Below are 20,235 nucleotides of genomic sequence, written 5' to 3' on the forward strand. Positions count from 1 at the left end.
TGTGTGTTTGTGTGTCTTGTTTGGTTGGGTTCCTCATTATAACTGTTTAGACTGTCAGTTTTGTTAAGTGATTTTCAGCAACATAAGGTACCACTCATTGATGTCTGAAAATTGCCACCTAGATTTCTGATCGTTTCAGTTCTGAACATATTTCCTTCCTACTGTACAGTACAAAACAATTTCATGAAGGGAAGAAAGCATTTATTTGGAACCAGTTTTATGGACAAAAATGGCCTCTTGAGCTGGGCTACCTTTTACAGTGTGACAAAACAAATGATAGGAGCCAACAGTGGGACTCCACACAAAAACCTCTCCCTTTTTATTTCAGTGTCTGGAGTCATTAATGTTCATCATCTTCTAAAACACTTTGGCCTCCTTCATAAGCTCTCAGGAAAGAGAGCTTTCTGCTCTTATCCAATTGATAGTGTCTCTCAGTGCTCTGCGGTGCACAATGCCAAGTGCTGGTGCCTTTCAATGCTGCCAGGCCTAAGTGGAGGGAGGGAGACGTCAAGCCCACTTCTGGTGAATGATGACACTGCTCTTGCCACCCAGCTCATGCTCGCTGGCTTGCCTTGACACAAACTCTCCCTCTGTGTGTCTGTGTCTCTCTGGCACCAGCTCCTTGCCACCTGCCTGCCAGTTCGTCCTCATCCAGGCACCCCACTCATGGATGAGTCTTCCCAAGCTCCTCAGTCTCTGAGCACACAGACAATGGGTTACCATTGTGATGGAAGAGTTGTGTTGGGGATTTTTGGGGAGATGGTTGCCTTGACAACAGCTGCAGCAGGATTTTGTATTAAATGCTGCGTTGGTTTAGCTGTACAAAATGGCTCCCTCTGTGACTCCCAGTTTGAGGCTAGGCGTCTGACAGTAAAAGAGGCCGGTTTCTTTCTCCACACAAACACATAGCCATGCAAAATTTGACTGTAGACCTAAGACTGTCCAGGAGAGGACACTATTTGTCTCCACTGACATGTCTAGCAAGAGTCATTATAGCATCACCTGACAACAATATGGGTTATACATGCATCATTTCTACTTTTACTGCACAAAATTCTTTCAAATTTATTGCCTGATGTTGGAAAAAAGTACCTTGACAAACTGGGGGTTTGCCTCTCTTCCAAATAGGTTCTTGGAGTTTGTCCTGTGTCCTGCAATTTTTTCTCTCTCAGAAAAGTCTGTTCACAGAATTTCAGAATACATACTCTAAAGTGGAGCAGCATTACACAGCAATGGCCCTTTTTCAGGTAAAGTGTTTTACAAGTAGATTAATGGATGGGTGATGACAGGACGACATTCAAAACCCCTGCTGAGACGTTAAATCAAGGTCCTGACTCTCAGTGGTCATTAAAGATCCCCGGACATTTCTCAGTAAGAGTAAGGAGTTATCCCAGTGTCCAGGCCAAATTCCCCCCCTCTGCCTTTACCGTGGCCTCCAAATTGCCCCCATGTATCTTTGGCTTGCACCTGCCCTGAAATGGACTGGCGCCCCATCCAGGGTGTACCCTGTCTTGAGCCGGGTAGGCTCTGGCTTCTTGCGATACCTTATGGTAAAAAAGCGGTTTGGGAAATGATATGACATAACGTGACTGACATTGATATTTTTTTCATTGCAACATTATTCTTAGTAGTGTGAAATGTATTTGTGCTAACTACTTGTAGCTAGCTATGCAGAGTCCTAATTTTCAAAACATCAGTAATAAATGATCATCAGGAAATCTTACTTTCTATACAGATGGGCAGTAATGCCTTGTTTTTGTCAGAGTCCGGTTTTAGTGGATGAAGGATGAAGTGGTCAGATCTACATTTGAATTTGCTACACTTAAAGCATGGGAAAGTCTACGTAAAACAAAGTGTAGTGAGTTATCAGTACCACTGATGCCTTTTGAATAACAGTTCAATTTCTAACCCCATTTCGCTTTGTCATATTATTTTTAAATGGCTCAGGTCATGCATGTACAGTACATTGATTTTGTTTGAAATATGGACACATACTCAAAGGTAAGGTCTATATCTCACTAACAAATCAACCAATTGCTATCCTCTGAGGTTAGACAGTCTAAACAACAGTTCAGCCTGTCTTAAAAGCAGTGGAGATTTAATATTGTATTAACTCATTCATATTTCATTTGAAATTGAAACACATAATTATGCTTGTTATAGCCCTTGTTGTTGATTCGCAAAACTGTATAATTCCACTGCAGCTTGTCTTTTGTAACTGTTCATTTTTCCACAGTCACATCTTTCTTTATGAATTTTCTTTCAAGTTTTCAAGTCTTTTCAAAAACACAGTTTAGTCTCTAAAACCCCCGGTGATCGGAAAGGGTGAATATACCCAAATTTGCTGTTTAGAAAAGGTGTCTTTTTTTTCCTCTTTGAGTCTATTTGACATGTATATCCTCAAAATTGTTTTCAAGTTTTCTTTGAAAAAAACTGGCATTCACAGACATAAGAAGCAGTCAAAACCTTAATCAACATAATCATGATGATCATAAGCCATAGATTATCACCAAATTAAAATATGTGGGTTTTTTTTTTCACAAAAGAAATGCTTCATAAATCATAAGGTAACACTGTCTATTACACAATGAAAAATAACTTAAGCGATGACAATGTGAATGTCATGTTCAGTGACATTATCAAGAAGAATTGACAGCACTTGGTATTTTGACAGACATGACCAGCAGGGAGCTATAGACATGGGCAGTGGTAGTGGTAGGGCTGGGGGCAAGACCCCTCCCTAGGTGGTGGGCAGAGCTTGAGTAGCCCTGGTGAGATTAACACTGATGCTTTAATAGGATTAACGACGGAAGCTCCCAGTGTTGGCCAAATCACACGAGTTGGATTACAGGAGGAAATTAGGACAAGCTTCCTGAAAAAGGTGCTGTGAGGAAGACGAAGAGAGAAAGGAGAAAAAGAAAGATTATATGGCACGTGTCACTGAGTGTAATGTGATTCAGATAACATTCAGATGTTTGTTTTGAGAAATGAAGCGGTCTTTCTTCAAATGCTGAGCTTCAAGAGGCTTAGTTTTCAAAGGATAAGTGTTGTGAGCAATGGAGCAGCAAACAAAACATTTTTGTGTTTCTCCTATGAAATAATGTTTGTTTTTTTTCAGTGAATGTCTGAATATTAATTTGGCTTTTTGGATAATGTGGAATGATTTCAGACATCTTCCAAAGCATCAGTGATTGCCATCACAGTGGCTAAGGATCTTGATCAGAGTGGCTCCTCCAGGGGCTGTCCAGGGTCCTGAAATCAAGTGAGGCCTCTCCCACCTAGCAATTACTAGATATTTATATCCAACATAGCAATGTGATAATGCTATACAAGTCTTTTATTATAAATCTAATCTGCAATGCTCAGTAGCTGCAATAGTTATTTTGGAGAAGAATAAAACACTACATTTTAGTGAACATTTTGCTTGCTAAGATAGGCTGGCTGGCTGGATTTCTTTCATAATATTGGATATTTTCCTAATGTAAGGCTGTATCATTTGTTTTCCTTCAAGCCTTTCTTACAGAGTAATACCAAGCCAAAATACCTGATTGTACACAATAAAGAGAATTGGCCTTTTTCTCTTTCTTTTGAGTTCATGGAAAGCAATGTTAAAGGGTGTGATAACATGAATATTAGAAAGTCTTTTTGAAAGACTTGGGATTTAAATAAGTAGATAAAAAGAATCTTTACTGAAATGAGTCATAGCAAAAGCGTCTTGAAATATTTTGAGATTTCGCCAGCCAAAGCCTTGCTATTGCACAACCCCTAGACTCTTAAAAATAGTTTTAAACCATTTATGTTCATAAAAAATGTCTTGTTGTTTTCCTTGACATTTCATGCTTGTTAAAGCTTGAGAAATGAATAAAAAATGAGAACTTGGCTGTACATACCGCACTTCAAAGACCCGACTAAACCAACCAGTAAACCCGAGGAACAGACTTAGGCTGACATATGTGGCAGCACTTTAAAAACTAACCAGATGGTTACATTCACACTTTTTAAACAAACTCTGTTTTAGCACTTGGTACAAATGGATATCTCATTATGGTTTGTCATATGCATATGCATTAAAGTAATATTGTAAGAGAATAAATATTTTTCTGTTTGTTTTTAATCATATTCTCACATTCAGTTGGCTGCACTCAAAGAATTATTTTAAAAATACACCTGAAAGATTAATTTGAATATCTCCATAAAAGTGGCTGTGTGTGCTTATCTATTTATGGAAAGGTGTTAAGACAAAGCATTACTGCTGAGTCTGGAAGACACTGAGGGATGGAGCTGTCCCATTCTCCCCTGGGAACTGGTATGGGGGGCACTGGGATGAGGAGGGAACAGCCTTTCGGATGCTCCCTCAGGCTCTGTGGTCAGGGGGTGGGTGGGGGAAGCTGTGAGCAAGAAGGCGTCACAGTTTCTGTATTTAGGCCGCATTTCCCTCAGGCCCTAAGAGGCTTATTGCATTGGCTAGCAGTGTGCACCCTGGTCTCTACAAAGGCAGGCCTGCACAGAAGTATTCCGGGCTTAGAGGGTACTGTGCAGCATGGCGGAAAGTTTGAGAGGGCCGAGAGAGCATAATCTGTTGTGTAAGTATAGTGGCTCAGTGGGGTTAGGGGCTGGAGAACTGGCAGGTGCCTTGTGGGCGCGGTCAGTGACAGGCAGTTGTGCTCGTTTGTCACGTAGGCCTGGGTCAAGACAGGGTTTGTGTGTGTTGGGAGAGGTTATTTAATTGAGACTGTTGTTATTTAATTGACTCTTTCGTTGGAAGGTGGCATGGGATAGTGACAAGTCATTTGTCCAGTTTTAATTTTCATGTTGTTTCTTGAACATGAACACAGTTGCTTTGAGGGATATGCATCTACTCTAACAGTATTTTTTTACTTTTATTAATTTTGCTGTTGGAAAAATGGAAGCCATTGTGGGTTGAAGAGGTTCATATGTCATATGGAACTGAGCCCACTATATTTGTGCTTGTATCCTTCTATTCATACTGTATGTATGCATTTGTGTCTTTAGTTATTTGGACAGATACTTATTCAACATGAGATGCTGTGGTTAAGGCTTGAGTTTCTCTGGTGTCCGTTATTTGTCAATGGGTGTGCTTTATGACAGCTACCTATAATATGACCTACAAATATTTTATCCTGAATTTTTTACAATTAATGGTTAAGGTCTTTCAACTGATATTATCAGTAAGAGACAGCTATTTGGGAATCCCTAATGATTTCAGTGATTTACTGTACCAGCAATACTTTCTTATTAACTAAGATGAATTTGGTTCAAAGACTGTGGTAAGTTGTCAGTGACGGAAAAATGCAATAATTTTTTTCAAACGCCTTTGAAGGTGACTCTTCTATGTCAAATTGCTGCTATGTCATGCAGTTTCGCTGCGAACTAGATGCTCAATGTCAGCAGGACTCGTACTGGGGATATCAGCTAGGGCTGCTTCTTGTCAACAACACCCATGGAAAAGCAGGTTGCTGAGAGAATGTAGTTGTGTGGAGATCAAAAGGACGAAGTTGATTTATTTATATTTCTCCCTTCAGCACTGTTAGTCTGGTGTTTTCTGTGATGGATGTGACACTCCAAGAAACATTCATAATTACTGAATTAATTCCTCTTTTTAACTAAGAGAAACTTTGAATATGCAGATAGCAAGAATTGGGAGTCTTAAAAGACAGAACAGTGTCTCATTAAACCAAAACTATAGAAAAAGGAGTTCTACTGGAATATTTACACATTTTGGACTTGTTTCAATGCAAATGTAAGGTATCCAGGCCAGCAGCATTTTTATGTGCATCTAATAGCAGCCAAACTCATTGAAGGTTACTCTCTCCCCCTTTTCTTTTGTTTCTTTTTTCAACAATAACAACAAAAGCTAAAGCACAACATGGCTTAAGGTTGCTCTTTGTAGAACATTTTCACATTCTAATCTTCTAACTAATAAATTTTACCCCCTTCCCAGTTTTAAGAAACTTTTTTGGCAAGTAAGAAATAGAATCTAGAAATTTCCAAAAAGGTATATCAATTTTTTTTTTGTGTGGGAATTCTAGTGCTTTCTCCTTCTTTAGTTATAACTTGCTAATGTATTGTATCAATTTGTCATGAGCAGCATTTATTATTAACATATTCACCTACTCTTAATATACACCTACAGTTTTCATTATTTTGTTCCTAACCCCTAGGCTCTGAATTCAAGTAGAAGCTGCCCAATCCCACACTTCTGAGAGTATCTAAGATACATGTGCAGTCTTTAACAATGCTGGCTACCACTGCAGAGTTTAGTGTTAGGCTGTGTAAATAGGAACTCCCAGTACAGCAACACAATGAAAATCTCAGAATAAAGGACATTTGAAAGACTTCTGTTCAGTCTGAACTTGACAAGTGAAGTCTTCAATGCTGAGCTTGTGTCATCTATAAATAATAACTCCTGATGTTTGCATGAATTCGGTCACAGAGCTTCAGTAATTAAACAGCGTGGCAACACTTCCTGCGTTGTGAGTCTGAAGCTCCTCTTCATCCCCCTTTCACACTAAAATGATTCAATCCTTTATAATTCTCTATTCAACATTCCAGTGACATCCATCACTGGCCTGTTTGCCCCTATTAAATGTTTATGAGCAAAAAACAAGATGGCACACAATAGTACAACATTTTTTTATTTACATTTAATTTAGCTTCTGTATTTTTAGCTCTTTCACTTTACTTTTTTACTGTACCTAATTGTATTTCAATTGATTTTCCCACTGAATCCCTCTCCTGTCATCAGCAGAGATAAAGATCACTCTCTTGAGTTGTTAAAACTTCTGACATATCCTTCACCTTACTATCCAGTGCAGCCAACTTCATAAGAAGTCGCTGGCCTGCTTTTAAAGCACTAATCTGAACTCTAGCAGAAAACCTCTGTCTGAGTGTTGTCCTATCTTACTTGTACTCTTTTTTCTCCCCACGTAGTCCCATCCCCCACCATCTCAATAGGCTGCAGAGAAAATTGCCCATTCCCCATAGAATATGCTGTTCTGATTCTTGCAGTTAAACATAGCCGATAAGCATTTCATGCTAAATATAGTTTGTCTGATTAAGGACTGGAGCACTGCTGCTGTGTCAGTTCCCAATCTGTGCAGCACTGTGCATCTTCCAGGCAGCAAGATTTTTTTTTCTTGCACGAAAATGCTGCAATGCGTCTCGGAATGCCAGGACTGGGTCAGTGTGACGGGGCTGCCGGCAACAGCCAGCCAACCATCTCCATAGCAACAGCCAATAGCATGGTGGCGTTTGCTGACTGAGGAGATGCGACGCTGTTGTGGCAGTAGTGCATGGAAGTGTGATAAGCTAATTAGGTTTTCTAAAAGTGCCAAAAAGATAGCATTTTAAAACAGTCAGACCAAGACACGTAAGGCCGTATTGAATCATAATTAGGGTGACACTTGTTGGTTGTTTAGTTTTAACTGAGTTCTGTAAAAAAAAAAAAAAAGAGTGACCTTAAGAACTAGTTATGCTCTGATTGAAGTTTTGGTCTCTAGATTTTTAATTTGCCTGTATTTATTTTTTTCCCAAATTTACTAGCAGGGATTGGCATAATATCATATGTCAGCATAAAACCTTTTTCTATTGTAGTTAGTAGTGTGGCACTTGTACGTTTAGAACATATAATACTGTTATATGCTTATTTGAGCAAAACAAGTGGCAAGCAAACTCACCTTCAGGAAGCCTTTTAGCTTAAAAAGACGAATTTATGTTTTATAAAAGGCATTTTTTTATTTGTAGAGTAATTGGAGAGAAATGATTCAATATTACTTAAAATACAGTTCTAATTAAGATTCTATAAACTTTGAAGGAAGTCACCTGTGTTTTCAATAAACAAAAAACTCATCAGGCACAATTAGAAAATCATCTTCTGTACTTGTACTCTGTACTCATTTTATCATATCACTATGCAGTAAAAAATAAGTTAAGACAAAGTTTTTTTTTAAAACTGTGATTTCCATTCCAAGGATCTTCTGGGAAAACATACATATGCTATGCAGTGCAGCTCTTGAATTTGCTCATCGTTGTTCCTCTGCATCACAGCCCACCAGTAGTTTCACAGCACTGTGATACCCGACCTGTCAGTCTGCGTTCTTCGTGAGAAATGGCAAGCCTCTGTTAGCCAATCAGACATGCCCTGGAGGATTTGTCTTCCTGGGAGAATGTTGTTGCACAGAACTCTGCGGTGGCAGGTATGCTAGGACAGGCTTCAGGATTCAAAACAGGGGCAAAAATATAGGATTTTACTTTTCAGTCTGTTGTACTTTTAAAATGAAATATTCAGTTGGTCACTTAATTTGCGGTTTGGATGCCAGACAAGAGTCAAAGTTGGAGTGATTTCTCTATGCTATGTCAGATTTAGTGTAGCGTGGAAATCCTGTCTCACTATTCAATCTTTTACTTAGGTCTTCTTGCTGTAAATATGATTTTTAAAGACACTATAGGAGCTGTTACACTGTTATATATCCTATATGAGAACAAGAGATTTGGTACTTTTACTCAAAATAAATTTTAACATTTTAAATTATTGTTCACAGGAACAGCCTTTAAGGCCTTTAACCCTCCTGTCTGGCAAGAGTCTGCAGTCTTCGGTGTTGGTAATGATTCAGGTTTCAAAATGATAACCCCCTGTGAGACAATAGGGTTTCCCTCCAGATGTTTCTTATGGCAATGTTATTTTACCCTGGCCTATTATTAGATTCCGTACAGGTATTTAAACAAAAGGAATTAAAAGATTATCTACACACTGGTGGCATGACAGAAATGCTGACATGTATCACAGCTAATCCAGGTGGGTGTTACAGAAGAGAAAAATTGACGCACTCTGCTGCAGACATTGCAGTAGGGCCCTGCTCTAACCTAGCCTTCTTCCTGCTGCAGAATGTTTAGTTGTTAAAAAAAAACTCAGCCAATTTAATTTCACTCAAAAGAAGGTTTTCTCTGGTGAAGTGAAACAAACGCAGCAAATTTGATTCTGCTCTAGGGAGTGATGATATAGTCAATCTCCACAGTCTGTAATAACTGCAGAGAGAGGCTTTCAGACACGGCGAATGGCATTACTGTCCTCTTGTGCACTTTAATGCATTTGTTTTCTGTTTTGTAGAGACTTTTTAGTGGCCATGACAGGAATCGACTGATAAAACTGTTTGTGCGGTCCTCCAATATCTGCAAAGCAGCTGCGTCATGGCAAAGCGCCATAAGATCATTCTGAGACTTTCCTATTAATGTTCCTCCAAAGTGCCCTGATGACTCTTTTGGTTGAAAGCCAGTCCATTAGAACTACCACTTAAAAGGCTGTTTCATGTTGTGTTCAATGAAAAAAAAATGCTTATTCTTGTAGAGATTTTTTTTTCTTTTAATCTACCAACTGGGGAATCAGAGCTGCATGTTTGCCTTCTTTCACAACATGGCCTTCAGAATCTGTATTTTAGATCAATTTTCTTGTTTGGTGTTTTGTTTAAATACTAACAGGAAATGTACACTTGTGTGCTCTGATTTGATGCACACTTGTGAGCCATTGATTTAGGAATGTGGTGATCATTTGGAACGTCAGGTTTGAGCAAGCCTCAAATGACAGTTTGCCACTACAAGTAAGAACCCTATTTTGTGGTTTTGCAGTACGAAGAGAAGCTTTGTGAACCATATACTGTAAACATTTAAAATATAAACTATGTTTATTATAAAACATAGTTTTTTAACATTGTTGACCTCTAATGAAGATGAGATGGCAGTAGATTTCAGGTCTGTCAAAACCCCCTGAGGGCAATTGACTGGTGTTCTGCACAGAGTATCATAAAATTAAACGTCTTCCAATTTCAGAACCAATATTGTGTTTATTAAACTTTAAAGATGGGGTGGTTCAAAATGTCCAATACATTTTTATAGGTATCAATAAGCCAAGGCAGCTTTTTTTGTCTATGAAATGTCAGTACCTTTCCTTATGTCTCTTTTTATCTCTGTCTTCCACAGGACAAAGAACTCTGCATCACAAAAGCGATGTCCTCGAGACGGTTGTCTTAGTTAATCCATCAGAGGATACCATTGCCTCTGAGGTAGGTTCCCTGTTGGCAGGTGACTTTGGCCTTCTGAGCCATGCTGTCAAAATTAACAATACAAAAAGTGCCAACACAAGAAGAGCTTTGTTCAAGGTGTTAACTTTGAACCAGTTTAAGTAATAATTATTCTGTGAGAAGTTCCCACGTCTGCATATGTATATTAATGTATGCTGTAGACTACTCTCTAAAATTGTCTTTGATTTATGCTGTCATGACATCTGGTCCAGTAACTTAATGCATGTAGGTGGATATCTAAGTTATTGCAAATAATATACAAATTATGTGATGCAATCTGATGGTCATCATGCTGGTCTGTATTTAACACATTCCTGTCAACCTCTCTACACCTGTCTAGATCCACTCTCTGATCACTGATTCAGCTGCACACAAGCTCCTTGTCCTGAGTGGCCAGAGCTCTGATCAGGGAGGTGACCTTATCTTACAAAGTGGAGTATTCTCCTTTAAAAACTTCTCAGACATCTTTGCTGATCCTGAGGTAAGTAACAATTTTTTTACAATCGTTTGTCACATGGACAATTTCAATGTAATATACCATGTTAAATGAAAGTTATAAGGCACAGTGTGTTTAGTATCTAGTTTTTTTGCATTGGTGCAGTAAATTAATTTGGACTGAGAATACTAAAGGACCAATGCTGTTTCTGTCTTTCATCTCACAGGTGAGTAACCTGCTGGGCGGAGCAGCCCCAGAACACCAGGCCACTCTTACGGTGATCTGTCAAGGGGAGGGGGGCTGGAGCTCCCTGGGGCAGCAGCATCAGCACTTTCGGGAGTTCTTGGACTTCAAACTGAACCCTGAACCTGTGCTGCCCGAGATGGAGGGCGTTTTGGAGTTCACAGAGTATGTCTCCGAAACTGTAGACGTGCCCTCACCTTTTGACCTTCTGGAGCCCCCTACCTCAGGGGGATTTCTAAAGCTCTCCAAGCCCTGCTGCTACATTTTCCCTGGAGGGCGAGGGGATTCTGCACTCTTTGCAGTCAATGGCTTTAATATCCTCATTGATGGAGGCTCCGAAAGGAGATCATGCTTCTGGAAGCTCGTCAGGCACTTGGATCGTATCGACTCTATTCTTCTTACACACATTGGAGCAGACAACTTGCCAGGTATAAATGGACTCCTCCAGAGAAAAATAGCAGAGCAAGATGAGGAGCAGTCACAGGGATCCACCACCTACAGTGACTGGATGAAAAACTTGATATCACCAGAGCTTGGAGTGGTCTTCTTCAATGTTCCTGAGAAGTTACGAATGCCTGAATCCACGCTGAAAGTGAAACGGAGCATTGAGGAGGCTTCCCTCACCTTGCAGTACCTCAATAAGCTTGGGATCAAGCCTGAGCCCCTGTATAGAGTAGTGAGCAACACTATTGAACCCATCACTCTTTTCCACAAGATGGGTGTAGGCAGGTTAGACATGTATGTGCTTAATCCAGTCAAGGACAGTAAAGAAATGCAATTTCTTATGCAGAAGTGGGCTGGCAACAGTAAGGCTAAGACTGGAATAGTACTGCCCAATGGAAAGGAAGGAGAGATATCAGTTCCTTACCTGACATCAGTCACAGCTCTGGTTGTTTGGCTTCCTGCTAGCCCCACAGAGAAGATTGTCAGAGTCTTATTCCCTGGAAATGCCCCACAGAACAAAATCTTCGAAGGTCTGGAGAAATTAAAGCACCTGGACTTTTTGAGATACCCAGTGGCTACTCAGAAGGATATTTCCTCTGGAGTACCTCCTCCAGTGTTAAAACAAACTAAGATGAAGCAAAGGACAGATAGCAAGGAAAGTCTTAAATCATCCCCTAAGCCTCAAGCTTCAACAAAAGTTTCTAAGAAAGAGGCAGATGCTCAAGATGAAGCTTCAGTCGCTGAAACCAAAACTGAGCCAGCAAAAGAGAACAAAAATGAAAAGAAAGAGGAGAAAAAACTGAAGGAAGGAGATAAAATCACAGTCAAGTCACCAAAAGCCAAGACAGAAACAATTGAGGCTGCAAAGCTGGAAAAGAAGAAGCTATCAAAAGAGAAGACCATCAAAAAACATCCTAAAGAAAGGGTGTCCAAAATGGATGAGAAGAAAGACAAAGAAAAAAAAGAGATCAAGAAAGAAAGGCGTGATGTGAAGAAAGAAGATGCTGTTAAAAAAGAGGAGAAGAAAGAAGCCAAGGCGAAGGAAGACAAAAAGAAGGAAACTGCCAAGCCAGAGCTAAAGAAGATAACTAAACCTGACCTGAAGCCATTCACTCCTGAGGTCAGGAAGACGCTGCATAAGGCTAAAATGCATGGCAAGCCCAAAACTGATAAAACTAAAGCCAAAGCAGCTAAAGAACAGTCCACTGAACAAAAGCCTGTTGAAGGTACAGAAGAAGGGCTCGTGGGTTCTGAGCCTCAGCCTGAAGTACAACAGCCTCCTCTAGCACTGGAAGACAGATCCATTGTTTCCTCCCCAGAAGATCTAACCAAGGATTTCGAAGAGCTTAAACAAGAAGTCACACAGCTGGGAGAAGAACCAACAGAGGATACTTTAACAGTGTCCAAGCCTCCAGCAGATGACACTTTGATCCCTAGCCCTTACCAAGAGGAAGATACAGAAGAAAGGATTGTTTCACAAATCATAGAAGACAAAAAGTTTCCTCCCTTGGAGTCCCCTGATGAGGGAATTACAACCACAGATGTTGAAGCCGAATCTCCACATGATGAAAAGCAAATTTCACAGGAAAAAGAGCCAGAAATGGCATCAAAGATAGGAGAGAAATTTGAGGATGAAGGCACAGCAATGGAGGAAGAGGAGGAGGAAGAGCAGGAGGAAGGAAAAGAAATAGCTGAAAAGAAGGAAATAGAGGATGAAGAGGATATGGGAATGGGGGAAGAAGAAGACGGAGGAAAATGGAAGGAAACACAGGAAAAAGGTGTGGATAGAAAGCATGAGGAAGAGGAGATGGAAAAGTGTGAGAAATATACTGAAAAGTTTGAGATGAAAGAAAAGGAAGAACCTAGGAAAGCTGAACTAGAGGAAGATGAAGAGGAAGAAGAGGGAGACGTAGTTGAAAAGGCAGAGCTGGAGGAAGCAGAAGACTTAAATGAAACAGCTGAGGAGGAACTGAAGGTCACAACTGAGGGAAAAGAAAAACTTGACAAGGATGCGAAAACAACAGATGAGAAAATCTTTGCCAAAGAACAAGAAGATGAAGATGCGTATCTGTCCAACGTAGCAGCAGCAACAGCTGCTGTCACTGCAACTGTACAAGGTGCAACAGCAGCTGAACACATCTCTTATATTCAGGATGAGACTATTCCTGGTTACTCTGAAACTGAGCAGACCATTTCTGATGAAGAAATTCATGAGGAAACAGAAGACAGAATACCACATCTACGCTATGAAGTTGGTTCCTATGATATTTCAGTTCCTGATGAAACAGGCTCATTTGATGCCATCCATGGTATGCAGGAGATGAAAGCAGCTGCTCTGACCGATGTATCAGATTTGGCAACAAAGGGCTTCATAGGAGGGCACGATCCAGCATTAGCTGTGTACTCTACTAACATTATTGCAGCACCCTTGGCAGAAGAAGAGCACATTTCATCAGCCACTTCCATCACTGAATGTGACAAATTATCATCTTTTGCCACTTCTGTTGCTGAAGATCAGTCTGTAGCATCTGTGACAGCACCACAAACTGAAGAGACAGGAAAGAGCTCTTTGCTTCTTGACACAGTCAATAGTATCCCATCTTCCACTCGTACAGAGGCCACCCAAGGAAGGGATTATTTACCTTCTGCTGGGACTATTTCTCCTACTTCCTCCTTAGAAGAGGACAAGTGCTTCAAGTCCCCTCCATCAGAGGAGTACCAACCCATTGCAGTAGAAGGAGATGCTGCTGGGAGGATGACACAGCTCCATGAGGAGGAAGATGAGGAAGAGGAGGACGAAGAGGAAGATCAGACTCCTAATGTTGAAATGCCACTTGGAAAGCTCCAAGAAGGCTATGCATCTCCTTTGATGTTTCAGGACACAGAGAAGGATTCAGAAATATTTATATCATCTGAAAAACAACCTGCTTCCACATCTGCTATGGAGACCATTACCCAGCTAGCTGTGGATGACATCCAGACTTCTGTCTCCACAGATGATACTAAGGATGGGACTTTTTCAAAGGCCTTTTCCCCTCCTCCCTCTCTTTCCAGTGCTTTGGTGACAGACTCTAGTGGATTTCCAGATACTGAGGAAAGATGCCTCAGTCCAGATGACAGTACAGTAAAAATGGCCTCCCCAACACAGTCTGGTCCTACCAGTGCAGGACACACACCTTTCCATCAGTCTCCTGTGGAAGAAAAATCAGAAATTGCCCCAGGACTGCAAGAGCACAAGAAAGATGAAAATGAAATAATTCAACAAGCAACCACAACAGAGGCATCTCCTGCAGAACAGGAGGAGGAAATAAAAGGCAAGGAAGACGCAGTCCTTGAAATTCCTAAAGAGGCAAAACCAGAGACGGTCACAATTCCAGATGTTGACAAATTATCATTGCTTGAACAGGACACTGTAGCAATGAAAGAAAGTCCACCCAGCCCTCTACCTAAAGACTTGCTACCACCCAGCCCTCTTCCTAAAGACTTGCCACCACCCAGCCCTCTTCCTAAAGACTCTCCACCACCCAGCCCTCTACCTAAAGACTTGCCACCACCCAGCCCTCTTCCTAAAGACTTGCCACCACCCAGCCCTCTTCCTAAAGACTCTCCACCACCCAGCCCTCTTCCTAAAGACTTGCCACCACCCAGCCCTCTTCCTAAAGACTTGTCACCACCCAGCCCTCTTCCTAAAGACTCTCCACCACCCAGCCCTCTTCCTAAAGACTATCCACCACCCAGCCCTCTTCCTAAAGACCTACCACCACCCAGCCCTCTACCTAAAGACTTACCACCACCCAGCCCTCTACCTAAAGACATACCTGTTTCTCAGGAGCAAAAGAAAGTTGATGAAGTGCATGCTATGGAGCTCTACTCTACAACAACTGAGCTTCTACCAAGGGAGGAGACAAAGCCAGATTCTGTAGAGGAAGAGTTAACCATACAGAGGAAAGATATCTCTCCTGTAGAGGGAGAAAAGGAGCTTCTGGCAAAAGATATAACTGGTGAGAAGGCCTCATTTCAAGAAACAGATGAGGAAGAGGATGAGGAAGACTATGAGGAGAGAGATATCAAGGAAAGTACAAAATCCAAATTTCTGGAAGAGAAAGAAAGCACATTTCTGGATGAGGAATATACCTGTGAGGCTAAATCTCTAAAAGAAGAGAAAATTGAGGAATTCCCAGTATCTATGACTAAAAACATCTTGTCAGAAAAAGAAAAGGAGCAAGAGCCAGAGAAAAGTTTTGAATCACCCTACCTTAAAACCACACAGGCCAAGTCACCTGAAAGACATGCAGCATCTCCTGTGGACCATGAAGCAAAGCCACAGGTAGTATACTCGGATGAAGAAGAGGAAGAAGAAGACGAAGAAGATGAAGAGGATGCCATCTGCATGGGAGGCGCAGGGTCTAGGCCTTTGTCACTTGAGGCAAGCAAAATAGATTTCATGTCTGATGATTTGCCATCTGTTCCTTCCTCTGACAAAGTTCAGCCTGATCAGTTTCAACCAGAAAAGAGAAGTGATTCCTATGCAACTTCTGCTTTGACAACTGATGTAAGTATGGTTGATTTCTCTAGCAAAGACTTAAAGGCACAAGATCTGACTGATGCCGAAGACCGGTTGACTTATTTGCAAGGTAGAGACATCTCACCCGAACCAGAGGAAAAGGTTGTGTTGTCCAAGGCAGAAGAAATTATAGCAGTACCTTCTTGTACAGACGTCTCTACCAGCAGCACCTCGGTGATCCCTGAATCTGTTCTTCATGCTTCCACCGCTGAGAAGACCTCTGTGGATTCAGTGCTTTTTGGCACAGAGAGCCAGAGCAGCACAGAGCAAACCTCTCCTGATGAAACATCCATGCCTCCCCTTATTCAAGGCAAAGCTGATGACCATTATTCTCTAGATGAGCCAGCAGTAAATATAACCAAAGATGAAGAAAAACCAGGGAAGGAGGCAAAGCGGGAAATGGAGGGTGAGCGTGAGGCAGCATCTCCAGGTCTCCCCCCAACATCTTCATTCTTCATCCCAGAAAAAGACCAAGTAAAAAAGACAGTTGAAGACAAAAAAGAATCCTCTCAAACAATGGAGCTGCATTCTCCTAAAGACCAAGAAAAACACGACCTGTCAAAATATTCTCCTGAAGAAGAAAAACCAGCAACAAAAGGGGAGACATGGGACTTAAAGGAAAGCTTCCAGTACTCCATGGGTGAAGATGAGGCTTTAGGCATCCACTACGATGACAATAAAACAGCAGCAGAGAAAGAGCTGGACAAATCCCCAGAAAGAGCAGAAACTGTGGATGTGTTCACGAAGGATGAACAGCACAGGGAAGAACCAATCTCATTCAGCCGAGTTGATTACCACACAGAGGCTTATGTAGAACCAGGGAAAAGTGTTCATTTTGGTCTTTATGACTTAGAAAGGGAGAGCATTCCTGGAAAACTTGGAGAAGATCGTGAAAAAGGCCAAGAAGAGGAGCATGAGAGGGAGGAGAGACAGCCCACCCCTTTTGTGGTTGATAAGAGCTTTACATACACTGAGATTTATGACAATAAACAAATGCCAGATATGGAGCCCTCTTCCTCTGCCCTTAGTCATATGGAGCAATACACTGATTACTTGGAGAAGGAAGTGCCTTTGGAAAAAGAGAAGGAGGCTGATCAGAAAGATCACAGTCCTTCTTCTCTTCCAGTTTCACCAGAAGTCAAGGATAAGGATGGAATGTCTCCTAAAGAGGAAGAGGCCCTTTTGAGTGCACAGAGTGAAAAAGAGTTGTCTTCACCTTTGTGGACTCAGACTAAACTGGATGAAAAATCTCAAACTGCCTTGTCAGATTTTGATGATGTTCCTGCAAAACAGTCCATGGCTAAGAAGGATGAAAAAGTGATTACAGACCAAGACAAGGAGAAACAGTATACATCTGAGGCAGAAAAATCAGAATCTCCTTCTAGTCAGTTTTCACTGGAAGAGAAGGAGCTCTTTTCTCCTACCGCTCAGCCAGACGACAAGGACAGTCAAGCTAGCACAGCCTCATATAATGAACCTTCAGTTCAGCACCTGGATGACAACATCCTTGCATCTGATTATGCTTGCAAAAGTATGGCTGGTGCCAGTAAATCAATGATGACCTACTATGAGAAGGAAGAGGCAATTGAGAGGGGTGAAATGAGATTAATGATGGAAGAAGAGCAGGAGGACGAAGGAGAGGAGGAAGAAGAGGTGGGAGAAGAAGAGGAGAGTGCTAGCGACTCAGATTTGGAGAAAGGTGCTAAAGAAAAATCAGAAAAGGAATCCAAGGCTGCATTCTCTGCAGCTGCTTTGGAATATTCATATGAGAGCTTCACAGAGAAAGACTCAGTGTTTCCAGGGAAGAAGGAGGAGGAAAAGAAACAAGAAACCTCCTGTAGTGAACTAGACTACAGCTTTGATATACAAGGAAAGCCCTCCACTTCTGCAGTGTTTGAAACTTCTCCCAGCAGCAGCCAGAAGGCAGAGGTAGAAGAATTTCTTCAGAAAGAAGTGAGCAGTGCATCTTCTCTGTTCTCTGGCAGCTACACTGAGATCAGACAAACCGAGGCCAAAGGATTTTCTTCTGGGGTTGAATACTCCTATGATGAGGTTAGAAAAGACTCCTTCCTTGTGAGAGAGCTGGAAACACAAGACCAGAAAGACAAGAGCCCTGGACCTGATCATCTTGGGCTCTCCTTGACTTCCAAGACAAGTGAAGATAAATTCTTCCAAAGTGAGAAAGATCTTGAATTTGAAAAACAGAAGACTCCTGACCTACTGAGTAAAAAACTGGGGGATTCATTCACATCTGGTTTTGACTATACCACCACATCTGCAACTTCATATTCTTCTTCCTCATCTTACAGTTATTCCTCTTCAGCTTCTGCATCTCTCTGCACTTACCGTCCATTTGGAGAGGAACTGGAGGCTGCAGCTGCCACCTCTGACACACTCTTTAAAACTGATCTCGACAGTACTGGCTTTGAATACTCCTCTTTTAAAGAGGAGCCTTCCTTAATCATGGAATCCCCTTTTTCAAGTGCAGGAGGGATGGTAAAAGATGAGTACCTGGAGGTTTCTGAAAAGCTGGTTACAGCCCCCACAACTGCTGAGTCGTCCTCCAGTCTCACGCGATTTTCTCCCCTCAGTCCCTTTGAAGACGTCAAACCCTTCCCCCCAATGTCTCCTGCTGCAGATGAATTAAAAAAAGAGCAGGTTAGCTTGACAGACACCACAACAGAAAAGGAACATCATCTTGACACTTCCTATAAAGCTGATTGGGCAGATGAACCAGTATTATCTGTGGGACCAGGAGCATCTGCCCCTTACTCCCTTTTGTCACAGTCCATCGAAAAAGAGACCACAGCACGGAGTCTGTTTGATGTCTCTCCATTGCAACCAGCAGATTCCACTTCCAAACGTTTCATGGAAGAGATGGACGCTGCTGAGGAGGACACTTATTTCTGTGAGATGGAGCAAACCACCTTACCGTGTCGGATCGAATGCCAAAGAATTCCAACAGCTGAACCAGCTGAGCAAAAAGCAGTTACGGCAGCCCCGACTGAGGCCATCTCCCCCTCTCTTACCTCGGCCAGCCCCCTCCCAGATGTGCTGGCATCATTTTCTGCTCCACCAACACAGCCTGCTGCACAGTCAGCAACTGCAAATGGGCCCACAGAAGTTAGCATGAGCCCACCAGCAGCTCTCTATGGAGTGACAGATGCTACCTGCACAGGAGCAGCAATACTGGAAAGAACAGAGAAGAAGGAAGAGGAAAAAGCTATGGAGGAGAAGAAACAAAAAGAAGACGAAAAGAGACAGAGCTGCACACTTGAATGGGAACCACAACAGCAGCAACAGAGAGCAATGGTATCTCATCCACATTCCCGAGAGGAAGACGACTATGAGGATGATGAGAGGGAGCCAGATCGTCCAGCCCGCCCTCTCTCCTTGGCCTCAGGCGATCAGACCTTTCACTCACCGTTCTACCCTGAAGAGCTTATGAAAGCAGAAGAGGATTCTGAACAAGTCCCTCCAGATGTCTGCTTGGGGGCTGCCTCATCTTACTCTCCGTCAGCATCTGTTAGATACTCCTCCTGTGAGTACAAACACCGTAAAGGAGAGCTCTCCCCATCTTTCATCAACCCTAGCCCACACCAACTCTCTAGTGAGGAGGAGGAAGAAGAAGGGAGTGACCAGTCACAAGATGGTGATGACAACCAACAGCAACAGCCATCAGTCAAGCGGAGATCCCACAAACAGCAGCGTCACCACACTCTGCATCATGGTCACCATGGAGATAACAATGGCAGTCAGTCGCATCATCTCCCTGGTGCCATGGCAGCTGGCCTGGGGGTGGCTGGTGAGGAAACCCCTCCAACCTCAGTTAGTGAATCTCTGCCTTCACAGTCTGACTCTGATGTGCCTCCTGAGACTGAGGAGTGCCCATCAATTACTGCAGAAGCCAACCTGGATTCTGATGAAGATGCAGAGTACTTGCCTGTAGACAAATCTGCTGCGGTAGGTGGAGGAGGCAACCATCACACATCCTCCTCCAGGACATCAGACAGAGCTCATGACCCCCCACCTGCTCCCATGGTAGACCCTTTCCCTCAACCCCCACATCCTGACGTATGTATGGTTGACCCAGAGGCACTGACCATGGACCAGAACCGCACAGATAAACTGCTCAAGAAGGACACAAAGACTAACAAAGGCCTGCGGAAGACACTTGGAAAGCCCAAGTCAGCCTCACCTGGCCGCAAGGGAGAAACCAGGGTCAAGAGATCCCCCACCCCTGCCAAGCAGGCTTCCAAAGACTCATCTGAGAAGTCTCAACGAACTGCCTCTGTGAAAAAGAAGGAGGGAGAGAAGGCTTCTAAACCACCTCGGGTGTCTGACATTCAAGGATCTCGAGGAGAGGAGAGAGACGAGGTTTCCAGGTCCAGCCAGAGTCACAATCCAAGCAAGGGCCTTGTCAACGGAGTCAAAAGCAACACAGGTACTGTTTA

The 20,235-nt window shown here is 42.3% G+C and overlaps 1 protein-coding gene across 1 annotated transcript in view; it reads left to right on the plus strand.

Moving 5' to 3' along the window:
- Positions 1-20,235, plus strand: part of map1aa (microtubule-associated protein 1Aa) — a 70,824-nt gene that overhangs the window by 42,494 nt on the left and 8,095 nt on the right. Inside the window, exons 3-5 of the mRNA XM_088641229.1 lie at positions 9,994-10,076; positions 10,435-10,575; positions 10,757-20,225. Coding sequence (XP_088497355.1) covers positions 9,994-10,076; positions 10,435-10,575; positions 10,757-20,225 — 9,693 coding nt within the window. The remainder of the gene's footprint in view (positions 1-9,993; positions 10,077-10,434; positions 10,576-10,756; positions 20,226-20,235) is intronic.

The sequence above is a fragment of the Lepisosteus platostomus genome, chromosome 7 (genome assembly GCF_059453375.1).
Source record: "Lepisosteus platostomus isolate fLepPlt1 chromosome 7, fLepPlt1.hap1, whole genome shotgun sequence".
NCBI lineage: Eukaryota > Metazoa > Chordata > Actinopteri > Semionotiformes > Lepisosteidae > Lepisosteus > Lepisosteus platostomus.